The sequence below is a fragment of the Engystomops pustulosus genome, chromosome 4 (assembly GCF_040894005.1).
Source record: "Engystomops pustulosus chromosome 4, aEngPut4.maternal, whole genome shotgun sequence".
NCBI lineage: Eukaryota > Metazoa > Chordata > Amphibia > Anura > Leptodactylidae > Engystomops > Engystomops pustulosus.
The window spans coordinates 63,887,345-63,900,395 of record NC_092414.1 but is presented as its reverse complement, the minus strand read 5'-3'; the positions used below and the strand labels follow the sequence as shown (position 1 = coordinate 63,900,395).

The 13,051-nt window shown below is 42.8% G+C and overlaps 1 protein-coding gene across 3 annotated transcripts in view; it reads right to left on the bottom strand.

Moving 5' to 3' along the window:
• ARHGAP26 (Rho GTPase activating protein 26) overlaps positions 1 to 13,051 on the bottom strand; it is a 202,397-nt gene that overhangs the window by 63,399 nt on the left and 125,947 nt on the right. For all 3 annotated transcript variants that reach the window (XM_072146119.1, XM_072146117.1, XM_072146116.1), the window contains exon 19: positions 932 to 1,070. In XM_072146119.1, coding sequence (XP_072002220.1) covers positions 932 to 1,070 — 139 coding nt within the window. The remainder of the gene's footprint in view (positions 1 to 931; positions 1,071 to 13,051) is intronic.

The window sequence follows — 13,051 nt, the reverse complement described above, 5'->3', positions numbered from 1 at the left end:
TTTTTATAATGACATTTTAATTAATCTACAAAATTCATTATATATATATAAAAAAAAAAAAAAAAAAAAGTCCTACAGAAAAGATAAATGAGATGTAGGCAGGCATGTATGGTTGAGCAGCACTCAAGCAACGTTTCACCTTCTCAATGGAGACATTGAAGGATATATCAGTACTGTAACCACAAAAAAAGACGAATAATTTCAAAGATGAGTGAATATCATCCTACTGGATGAACCCATGGGGAGAAACATGCGTCGGAACTTCGTGTGGCACCAGGGCCAGCGCCAACACTGGGCATACCCGGGCAAGTGGCCCAGAGCTGCTGGAGGAGCGCATGAGGCTGTACGCGTGTAATCCATGAAAGTGAGGGGGCTGTATCTAACTAATCCATAGGGGGTGAGGGGGGTTTATAAAAATAACCATGAGGAGGCTGTTGGGGATGATAAACTATTTAGGGGAACAGACGACTGTTTTAGTTACTGAATTTTTAATGCCGCCATGTGAGTTCACTGAAAAAGGCCCACTGAGGCTCTGTTGCCCAGGGGCCTACTGCTGCCTGGAGTTGGTTCTGTGTGGCACCTAGGTTTATATTCAGATTTCTATCCATGTGGGATAACAGTACTCTGACCATAGGGGCATGCCTAGATCTCATTTGCAGTGTCTTTTCTGCTGGCCGTTTATAGATTTTTATGAATTTTGTGGAATAAAAATATTATTCTAATACTCTCTCATTTTTATTAGTTGGGGTATATATCTGAAAATTGTTTTGCGTCACCCTATATTGTTTGTGCGCTCAAACAAAAAGCAAATCAAACAGAAAGCAAATCAGAAATAGATAAATAGGAAAACGGTTATCATAGTGAATATACATTTGAATCAAATTACATGTGAAAAAAATATCATATTGGGGGGAGGGGCAGTGGCACCCACCTTTATCTGTGGAATGTGTTGTGTGGAATAGCGTTAAGGGTCTTTCGCTGCAGGAAGGCGGCTTGGAGTCCGTACTCCTTTTACGAGACAAATGCAGCTGGGAGTTTGTATGTGGCATCTCCGGCACTGTGGAAAACATCTATAAATAAAATAAGATTCAAGAGGTCAGCTGGTTATAAAACACAGAGGGGAAATGGCAGAAAAATATGTTGCAGCACAAAGCTAACAAACGGAAAGGGCTCACTACTTTTTTTTTTTTTTTAGATAAATATAATACTTAATAATGGAATTATAAAAAAAAGGGACATTACTGTATAAATATTTTTCAGTGCTCTCCATGTAGGTGACAATGTGAACAGAATGAAAAACATACATGATCAGTCTTCAATGGAGTAAATAATGGTTGCTATACACAAGTTCATACCCCCATAACAATATGTTGTTCTAACAGCTGCAGCGCCAGAGATTTTGGAAGTGGAATTGCACCTGAATGTATTTTATAAATGTTAGAGCTTTATGAATTCCAGGGAAGTCCTTTAAGCACGACTGATGTTGGAATTTAGCATCATCTTAGTTCACAAAAATGTTCTCCAATAGTGAATCCAAAAAAAGTGCAGTCCTTTGGCTCTTTAAAGCTCAGGGAAATTGAGTTTTAGTGCCATATACGGTAAAAGTTAAAGTTATTGCTTTTATGAGATTTTTCTGTAAAATGTGTATGCAATCTTCCAACTTTTTACGGGAGAAAAACAAGTGCAGGACTTTTTCCTTCTGACGGATGGGGAAAGGATCAGTGATTGTTCAAATGGAGGTAAGTGTAAAAACTGAATATAAAACGCAATTGAATATTAAAGACCACCACAAATTATCACAATATATACAACATAATAGCCAAGGACCACAACCCAGGAGATTCTAGAAAAGAACTCCAGCATGATTATCTAGCTGCAATGTAAAGGGCCTCAGATGTAATCAAGGCTTATATTTGGTAGGTCATAACAACATTTTAATATTTAAATTCTGCCTTAAACCTATCCAACTATAGATCAAAGTTCACCCAAGTGGGGGCAATGCAGAAATACACTGGGAAAAAAAAAAAAAAAAAAAAAAAAAAAAAGGGAGGATCTCCCCCATAGTTTTAAGTGTTATAGCTTCCTCGGGGGTTCATAATAGAGGTAGTTGCCTTTAATCACATAGTATCATATCACTACCTACACCCATAATAATTTCTAGCCGTGCTGACTGAAATTCATTTCTATTTCTTGTTAACAACCGTATTACATGACCCATGGTTTGGCCTTCTCATCATTTGTTTTGGATTCGCCTGCTGTTCTTTGAAAATGTACTAAACCTACTGAGTGTATTTTGGTTTTTATGATGATAGACCAACAAAGTACAGGCGGTCCCCTACTTAAGGACACTCGACTTACAGACAACCCATAGTTACAGACAGACCCCTCTGACCTTTGGTGAAGCTTTCTGGATGCTTTACTATAGTCCCATAATGCAATAATCAGCTGTATAGTGTCTGTAATGAAGCTTTATTGGTAATCCTTGGTCCCATTACAGCAAAAAATGTTTAAACTCCAAATGTCACTGGGGCCAAAATTTTTTTGGTCTGGATCTACAATTATAAAATATACAGTTTCGACTTACATACAAATTCAACTTAAGAACAAACCTCCAGACCCTATCTTGTACGTAACCCGGGGGCTGCCTGTATATAAATTTTGAAACCTATGCATTTTTGGTCCCGCTGCCTGACCCTATTTGTAAAAGTAGTGTGTTTTTTAAAAAAAAAATAGTGATTAACTGACTGGGCAAATTTAAGAACTAGGTGATGTTTGCCTTTACTTGTATTCACTGAAAAAAAAAAAAAAAAAACCAATATAAACTGAGACAATTTTTTATTTTTTTCCCCCCAAATCAGATTATTTTTTGTACATAAAAAAAAAAAAAAAAAAAGATATATACATACACATACAGACATACATAAGCACATATACAAAAACAAAACCAAGTTTCACCCCCCAACTAGGCAGGATAAAAGTCTGGGTTCCAACTACAAGGATTAGTCCATGAGACAAAGCAAAATGGAGAGAGTGATTAGGTAGAGTATCAAACACATACAGATACATAGTAATGAAAGTGTAGCGTACCAGAGATCAATATCTGCGGCTGGACCTGGGATGGCACCTATGCACAAGTGGTATTTTATATATTTTATGAGGTAAAATTAAAGACAAACTGTCTGCAACACCTCCAGTCTCAGCTAGGGACTGATTTCAACATGGTTAGAGTACTTTCTAGTTTTTTTCCAGAAACTGCTGGAAGGTGGGTGTGGTACTCAAATGTGCTCGCAACGGAAAAGCACTAGCTGTAACAGGAAGGGGAGGAGTTGTCATTCAGATGGTATGCGCTGGTATATAGGAGATGGATCTTCTCAGAGATCTCTCTATATATCACTACATTATCCTTTTTAAAAAACAAAATAAATAGTTACAATGAAAAAAATGTATAAGACACAAACGTAATTATAAATTTTCCGTTTGTGGAAAATTGGAAACGCATAGAAATACGATTGGGCTGAGCCCTGCATTGCATTGCAGTTCTAAATGCAATGTAAATGCCCCATGTAAGAAGAGCATGTACGGTCTCACCTTTGCAAAGCCCAAAACAATTAGGTCACAGAGCATGCTGAATGTAAGAGAATGCTACACAGACACATCACTCACTATCCATGGGATAAAGGTCTGAAGTAAGAGGTCCAATAGCTGGGATCATCATTTAGAACATCCTTCTAGTATTTACTTGGGTTAAACAGCCAAAATATATAAAACCAGCATCTCTCTACAGTGCAATAGACACAGATCAGGAATATAATACTGATCCTCTTGCGAGAATTGCATGGTGGATGTTCTCCAATCAAGGCTCCAAGTCCTTTTTAACTCGGTGTTGGGTCCCACGGAGACCTTTGAGTAGGTCTCCAACCTATTATCTACTACTATTCATACAGGATATTATTAAATTATTTAATTATAGAGCACCATAACTTACATAGTACTCTACTTTAAAGAAGGGGTTCACGTCCATTACATTAAGATGAGAACAAATGCCAGTGCAAAATACAAAAACTACGGTGATCTGAAACAAGTGCACGGAGGACTCACAATCTATTTGAGAAAATTGATGGAGATAAGAGATGAGGGAGAGTTTCTTTAAAAAAGGTTAAAATCACATACAACAAAACGGAAAATACACCATAAACAGATCTATGAACAAGCCAGATGGCAATCTACTTTGGTTGGGCTAGATGTGTTGAATAGACAATAGAAAGACTGCCTGATCAGCAAACATGGTCAGAAATAGGACCGCTTCATAATTTGCAGGCTGGGGAGTCGTCTCGCACACGAATGCAGAAGCTACAGCCATGTTTGTGATCCCACAGCTGTGTAAACAACACCTAAACAACAGCTGCCTTACAAGGTAGCTAAGAGAGGCGTGGTTTCCCAGAGTCCCCCTAGTGGAGAATCCATGTCTATAAGACTCCACACGTCTACACGGTGGCCTTAATTGGCAGTCTCCATAAGGAGAACTCTTACTTCCCGACCCTAAACCACAACTAACACACGTTCAAAAGAAACAGCCATGTCTATGGAGCCATAGAGCAAGATCTGCACATCTCTACAAATGAGCTCCTGCAATGTAATGAACTCTGGCTTTTCTTGATATAGGTCAGCCGATATTGGATAGCTCTGTCATTGTGTCTAGCACTGACAATCTGCGGATTCAATCAGCTCTGAACTAGTGTACTTTGTGCTCGATAATCCGCAAGGCTGAACTTCGAGAGGTCTCATAAGCACCTAAAGTAAGAGGCTTAGGCACCAATGAAATGAGATGCATTTTATCAAAGCTGTGAAAATACAAACTGAGACGGCAACTTCACGCTTCATGGTTGAGTCTACAAAACACACAGATCTTTCAATACTGTAGTTTATACAAGAGTGAGATCTTTTAATACCAGATATTACTGAGAATAAAATGCTTTTTATGCATTTTCAGTGCAAAAATTGTGGACTTTATATGCTTATGCCAATAAAGACTATAATGCACCCCAATCTTCTGTGCTGGTTTCAGCAGACCAAATGACCGCTGGCATCTCCAAGATGGAAGGGTAGGCGGTCAGTGTTCAATCCATGACCTATGACATACAGGAGCAGGATTTACCATAGTCTATATCAAGATTTTCAGCTTTAAAAATGTAGTAGTTCTTGCCTTTGCAGGCATACTGTTGTACTGGTTAGTACAGAGATAAGGAGAATTATTCTCACCGTTAATTCGGTTTCCATTAGTCCACCATGACGGCCCCAACTGGAGAATGGCCCTTCACCTTTGTAGGGACAGGAAGCAGAGAGGTTAAATGCCCCTCCCCCGCACCCACACTCCAGTGGCTACCAAATAACTACACCGGCTGTGGATGCAACCCATTTATTGTATGTTATAGTCACACACAGATACAACAGGTTAAATAATAATAAAACTAAGACTACTCTGTCTTATAAAAATAAAAGGGGACGGGAAAATATATGGGCCGTCATGGTGGACTAATGGAAACCGAATTAACGGTGAGAATAATTCTCCTTTTCCATGGCGTCCTCCATGACGGCCCCAACTGGAGATGTACCAGATTACCAGTACCTCTAGGGTGGGACAACTGCCTGCAAGAGACTTTCCTACCGAAGGCCTGGTCCCTGGCGCTTTGGATATCTAATCTGTAGTGTCTAGCGAATGTTAACTGGCTAGACCAGGTAGCTGCTTTACAGATATCGACTAGAGAGGCTCACGTTTTTCAGCCCATGAGGCTGCCACCCCCCTGGTTGAGTGGGCCCTGACAGTCCCAGGAATGTCCATATTTGCGGCATCATATGCCTCTTTGATGGTAGTCCGGATCCAACGGGCAATAGATGCTTTGGAAGCTTTCTTCCCCTTGTTCTTCCCTGTGTACTGCAGCAGGATGTTGTCGTCCTTTCTACAAGGTCTAGAGATGTCCAGGTAGTGGAGAAGACATCTCCTCACATCCAGAGTATGCCATGCTGACTCCTTACTGTTCTTAGGGTTCTGGCAAAAAGAAGGGAACACAATTTCTTGATTGCGATGAAAACTGGAAGACACTTTGGGAGCGAAGATCTTATCTAGAGTTGGAATTACTCTATCTTCCAGAACTCTAAGGGAAGGTTCTCTAAGGGAGAGAGCCTGGATTTCTCCTAACCGTCTAGCTGAGGTTATGGCTATAAGGAAGGTCAGCTTGAGGGTTAGGCTTCTAAGGTCCGTAGTCTCTAAGGGCTCAAATGGAGGACCTGTCAGGCGATTCAACACCAGAGACAAATCCCAGTTTGGGATATTTTGTTTTAAGTGAGGTCTCAATCTGGAGGTAGCTTTTACGAACCTCTGGATCCACTTGTGCTCCGCCAAGGAAGTATCAAAGAAGGCACTAAGGGCTGATACCTGGACCTTGAGTGTACTCGTCTTCAGCCCTTTATCAAAACCTGCTTGCAGGAAATCCAGTATCTGCGAGATGTTGGGAGACAACTGGTTAGGAGGGACTGAGCCACAAAAAGACACAAATTTCTTCCATATTCTGGGGTAAATTCTGTGGGTGATCATCGTGGAGATTACTTTGTCGGATAGCCCCTGGGCTGTCAGTATCTTCCTTTCAGGATCCATGCAGCGAGCTGGAGAGCCTGCGGATTGGGATGAAGGACTGGACCCTGGAACAGGAGATCTGGGCGAGGTGGTAACAGGAATGGATCCGCCATTGCCATCTTTTTCAGCCAAGGAAACCAGTTCCTTTTTGGCCACCAAGGCACTATGAGTATAACTTCCGCCTGGTCTTCCCTAATCTTTTGTATGACCCGGGACACGAGAGGTATCGGAGGAAAGGCATACAGTAACAGCCCCCCCCAGGACTGGCTGAATGCGTCCCTTTGGTTGAAGGGAACTGTAGGTTCCAGGGAAAAGAAACGCAGGAGCTTTGCGTTCTTGCTAGAGGCAAACAGGTCTATTGACGGATGTCCCCACCTCCTTGTTAACTGAAGGAAGACATCTTCGTGAAGACACCACTCGTTTTGATCTATCTTCCTCCGACTGAGGAAGTCTGCTGTCTGATTTTCTTCCCCCTGGAGGTGGATGGAGGAGAGGGATTGAAGGTTGTCTTCTGCCCAGGTGAAGATTTTGTTTGAGAGTGCCAGGAGACTCGGGTTTTTGGTTCCCCCTTGGTGACGTAGGTAGGCCACCGTAGTGACGTTGTCCGAGAATATTCTTATATGCTTTCCTCTCAGCATTTGTGTGCTGGACCTCAGGGTTTCCAGTACAGCTCTTAACTCCCGATGATTTGAGGAACGGGTTTTCACTGAATCGGGCCACAGGCCTTGGACAGGATGACCTGCGACAATCGCTCCCCAACCCGACTGACTTGCGTCCGTCTGTATAGGTGTCACTGGCCAAGGATGCCAGGGTACTCCTTTTTCCAGGTTTGCTGGATCTGTCCACCAGTCTATGGATCGTAAGACTGAGGGGAATTTCCACCTTTTGGTTTAGGTGACGAGGATCTTTGTCCCAAGAGGACAGCACCCAGTTCTGTAGTGTCCTTGTATGACTTTGGCTCCATTGCACGCACTGGATGCATGCAGTCATGAGCCCAAGGATCCTCATTGCTTCTCTTATGGAGCAGCACTTCTTTTTCTTGAACGTGTTTACCTGGAGGATTAAGTTTTCTCTCTTTGCTGGTGGAAGAAAAGACATCTGTTGTGTGGAGTCTATTAGAACTCCCAGGAATACCACGTTCATGCTCGGTTCTAGGTTGGATTTTTCTGTATTGATGATCCAGCCTAGCCGTTGAAGAGTCTTCATGGTGATGTCCCTGTGAAGAATCAGCTCCTGACTTGAGGCACTTACTACGCTACTACCTCGACCATAATCTTTGAAAAGGTTCTCGGTGCAGAAGATATTCCGAAGGGAAGGGCTTTGTATTGAAAGTGAGCTTCCTCGCCTTCTGGTGAAAGGACAGCGAACCTGAGAAACTTCTGCGAGGTGGGGTATATTGGGACGTGGTAGTAGGCGTCCTTCAGGTCTATTGTACACATGAACGCCTGACGATGGATTAGGACGAACCTGTTTAGCCCTTTCAGGTTGCAGATCATCCTGGACTTCCCGTTTGGTTTTTATGAGGAACCAGGGATAATCACATCCAGCTCTAATAACTTCTGCACTTCTGTCCAGAGTTGAAGCGACAGCTCCCGAGAGGGTTGCCTGGTAAGGGAGAAATTTGTGGGAGGAAGAGCGGTCAATTCTATCTTGTAGCCGTCCTGGAGGATGAACAGAATCCAGGGGTTTGATGTTATCCGGCTCCATTGCTGATGAAAATTCAACAGTCTTCCTCCCACCTTGGCGTCATTGTTTCCTGAAACTTGTAGCGGAGTTACTGGGGTTGAGCAGAAACCCCCTGCCTCTTCCACCTTTAGGGTAGCTCCACCTTCCTTGTTTACCCTTGCCCCTAAAGAATGGTCTCCTGTCTTTGGGGTCACGAAAGGAAGGTTTCCTCAGACTGGTCCTGGATTCTGGGAAGCCCTTTTTCTTATCCGCCGCCCTCTCCAGGATGGTGTCCAATTCGGGCCCAAACACATACTCTCCCTCGAACGGGATGCCGCACAATTTAGACTTCGACCTGAAGTCTCCGCTCCACTGGCGCAACCAGAGGGATCTTCTTACGGAGTTGGAAAGAGCCCCTTCTTTAGCACTAATCCTCACTCCTTCCGCCGATGCGTCTGCAATTAAAGCTGTGGCTGCTTTCAGGGTCGGGAAGGTATTTAGTAACAGCTCCCTTGGGGTCCCATCCCTTACGTGTTTTTCCAACTCCATTACCCAGTGGAACAGTGTGCGAGCTACGGACGTTGTAGCAATGTTAGATTTAAGGTTCAGCATGGAACATTCCCAGCTCTTTTTTAATAAGCTGTCTGCCTTTCTATCCAGCGGATCTTTCAACTGGGTAGCATACTCAAAAGGCAAGTCGGTCTTCTTGGTCATTTTAGTGACCTGGATGTCCATCTTAGGAGCAGAGTTCCATAGCCTGGCTTCTTCTTCATCAAAAGAAAGGCGATTTCTGAATTCTTTTGAAAGAGAAATTTTGTTTTCCGGATCCCTCCATTCTTCCAGAATCAGATCCCTGAGAGTATTATTGACTGGGAACACACGCCGCTTCTTGACTTTGAGCAGACCAAAGAGTTCATCCTGAATGGACTGCGTCTCTTCTACCTCCTCTATCTTCAGGGTATCTCGCACCGCCTTTAAGAGGGGCTCCAGTTCCTCAGAGGCAAACAGATATCTTGATTCCATCCTGTTTGCAGAGGTGGAAGGGAACGTATCAGGCTCCAAAGAATCCTTGACCGTAGCACCTTCAGAGTCTGAAGCTGGGTCAGAAGATGAATCCACTACTCTCTGGCGCTTTTGAGGTGGTTCCTGGGGGGCAAAGGCAGCCAAGGATGAAGACACAGATGATCGGACTTCCTCCTGGATAAATCTGCGCATCTCATCCATGAATGAGGTCCTTTCGTCACGAATCAAATTATCCAGGCATTTTTTGCACACAGGTTTTTTATATGCACTAGGTAATTTTTCAAAGCACGTGTTGCACTTTTTATGAGCCGTTTTCTTCCTCTCAGAGGAGGATTGCTCCTTAGCATGGCCTTTTTCCTTTTCCATGGGATCCCATCAAAGAAAGGAGAGCCCAGATAAGGAACTGCTATAAACGGGACGTGTGGGTGACGCACCACCCTATCCTTTTAACCCCTACTCACAGGAGGTGGGGATATGAGGTCCAGACGAGAGGCCTCCAAATTGCAGGGTTCCATGCTCCTAGAGGAACTACAGTAACCAGCCAGCCTAGAATGTAATAATAACAATTGAAGGCCTGTAAATCAGCACTGCAACGGTTAAAGGGTAGGATTTTACCTGGTACCGGTAAGCCAGGAGAGATCCACCAGGGTCTATAAGGTAAACGTGGCCCATGTCAGAATATAGTGCAACATAATACACAGGTGTACATATAAGGGTGTTTGAAGCCAAGACCTGACCTGAAAATCGCCAAAGAGAACCTTTAACTCGTAAGCCGCAGAATGAAGATTAGACCTCAGATCAACGCGATTACCATGCTAGAGCAATTTAAACTTGCGATCCTGCTTCAGGGTCGCGCGGCTTTGACGCCACTCCACCGGAAGTCGACGCCGGGGTCGACCGGAAGTGCGCGGGAGCGCAAGGATCACGTGTTCCGGGTGTCCTAGGCTCCAGGAGCTGCGGGCAGAGCCGGAAAATAACGCAGTTCCCCGCGGGCAGAGGAAAGGGCCGCAACCCGATCGAGGCCCGGAACTGTGCTGGATAAGGGATAGGTCCCGCGCCATGGTGTCCCCCCTCACTGTCCCAACTAATGGGAAGCGAGGAGAGAAACTTCTCTCTACTGCCTGCCCTGTGTAGGGACAGGAAGCCACTGGAGTGTGGGTGCGGGGGAGGGGCATTTAACCTCTCTGCTTCCTGTCCCTACAGAGGTCAAGGGCCATCCTCCAGTTGGGGCCGTCATGGGGGACGCCATGGAAATATCTATTAATGTCAGTAAATTATTTCTCATGGTTTCCATCAGAGGGTCGTATGCAAATAAGTTTTTCAGGATAGGACAAGGAAAATCCTGACCTCTTTAACGAACTAGTGGAGCATCAATGGCTTCAAGTTTCCATATGCCTGCAAGGCAGCATTATTTTGCAAAGTCAAATAAGTCAAAAGACTCTCACTCAGATAAACCAGTTCCCTACACTGTAATGAAGAGATACAACCACTTAAAACAGGAGAAAATATCTCTCGTACCCTTATATCCAGAAACTTGCTTTGTGGAGGCTTGTTTGGAGTGCCCACGTGTTGCTGGCGTGTGTGTCCAAAAATAGTCCAAGTAAGAACGAGTATACGTGGCACATCCCATAAAACTTCAAAAAACTTTATTCTTCTTACATTAAAAGGTGCAAAAAAAGTAGCATGTAGGTAATCCACCTACGCGTTTCAGCTTGCTCTCAAGCCTTAGTCATGGTGTGAATAAACAAACAATAGTATGCAGTTAAATGCCTACATGCACCTGATTAATTAAATGTGTCATATCTGGTTTCTTCAAACCGGATATGACACAGCAAGCTGAAACGCGTAGGGGGATTACCTACATGCTACCTTTTTTGCACCTTTTAATGTAAGAAGAATAAAGTTTTGAAGTTTTATGGGATGTGCCACGTATACTCGTTCTTACTTGGACTATTTTTTAACCACTTAAAACATTGCTGTCTACAATTAGGAAACTGTTCCTTCTGGAATAGTTATACTGGTTTGGCTTTATTCCCGCATCATGTCATTAGGTTTTCAGAAAGTCATGCTTGACGGTAAGGGGGTTACCCTACACAGTAGCCAAAAATTGTGGTATGCCTTGTCCCATCCAGGGAAACCTATTTGCATATTTCCCAGAATCTAATCTGCATATATACCAGAAAATAATCTTTTTGCTTCTGTGCTGAGAGAATGTTATACATATTCCTATTGAAAGATACATAGAGGGGAAAAAAATAAGAAAGCATACATATGGCTCTTTTTCTGTTAGGGGAGGAAAAAAAAACAAAAAACAAATTTTTGACAAGTAATATTCTTAACAGATAGAGAATGTTGACATCTGCCCCAATCTCCAGAGATCAACTATCAATCATTACAGATTGTAAAGGTTACATTTCAAGGCAAAGACCAAAAACCACCAGGTCTGCTGGCTAAGATAACAATATCACATAATACAAGCGCTTGAAAATATATGTAGAATAATAAGCCTACATTACATCTGATGGCGGCACCATCATCCAACACTTTATATGATAAACTTGGCATGATCTTAGTAAAGCCATGTTTAAATAATAATGAAAATATTCTTATATGGATAATTGGCCATCAATAAACTTTAAAGGGAACCTGTCACCTGGGACCTCATTTCCGCTAAAGAAAGGTTGCAGAAGCCCATGACACCTGCAGTGGAAATCTGCCTTTCCTAAGCATTTGCATTACAATATAATTGTGTGTTATAATTTACCTTGCACCCCGACAAAATCCTGGGGTAGTCCCAGGGGCTGGACTTTGGTTTGGATGCATTTCAAAAAACAACATGTGACTTGTTTGTTTTACTCACTCCTCAGAGCTTGACCCCCACCTTTGTGCTCCTATACAGCTCCTCCTCCTGCTCCTCAGAGGGCACAGCCTGGTCAGCCTGACATCAGTGGGGGAGGGACAAGCTGTACAGGAGCACAAAGATGGAGACATCCCGCAGCTCAGACAAGTCACATGTTTTTTGAAATGTATCCAAACCAAAGCCAGCCAGGATTTTGTCAGGGTGCAAGAGTAAGATATAACACACACTTGTATTGTCATGCAAATGCTTAGACAAGGCAGAGGCACATTTTTGAAAAGCAGATGTCATGGGCTTTTACAATCTGTCATTAGTTAAAATGAGGTCCCTGGTGACAGGTTCCCTTTAAGCTTATTTAAGCTTTTTATCAAACTATACTTATTTGATTGTTTAGCAAAAAATACTATGGGGAAAAGGGTTTCAGCTTGAACCTACTGACGGTGCTACCTTAGGTAGATATGTGATGGTAGGTTTCCTTTAAATGAATAATACTATCTTATTAAGTTAAAGTTTTATAAAAAGACAACTCAAAAAAATTATGATATGTAAAGAGGTCATTTCGAAGAAGAGCATAACAGAACTGCAGAAATTTACCTGGACATTTTGGTACCAATAACTCTTTGGAAAGGGTTAATACAAACTTTTAAACGTCTTTCCAGTTTACAATACTTGCGATGCCACTACACCCCTCTCACACTATATATTGCCTTCCACATAGTATAATACCTCCCTTCCAATGACACTGCCCCCTTTTCTGTAGACCCCTCCTTAAAGTTTTTTTTTTTTTTTTTTTACAATAACCAGCATTACTCTTGCTTCCTAGTATTGCAGCTCATCCATATCCTCTTAAATTATTTTCTGTTCCTGAGAGTAAG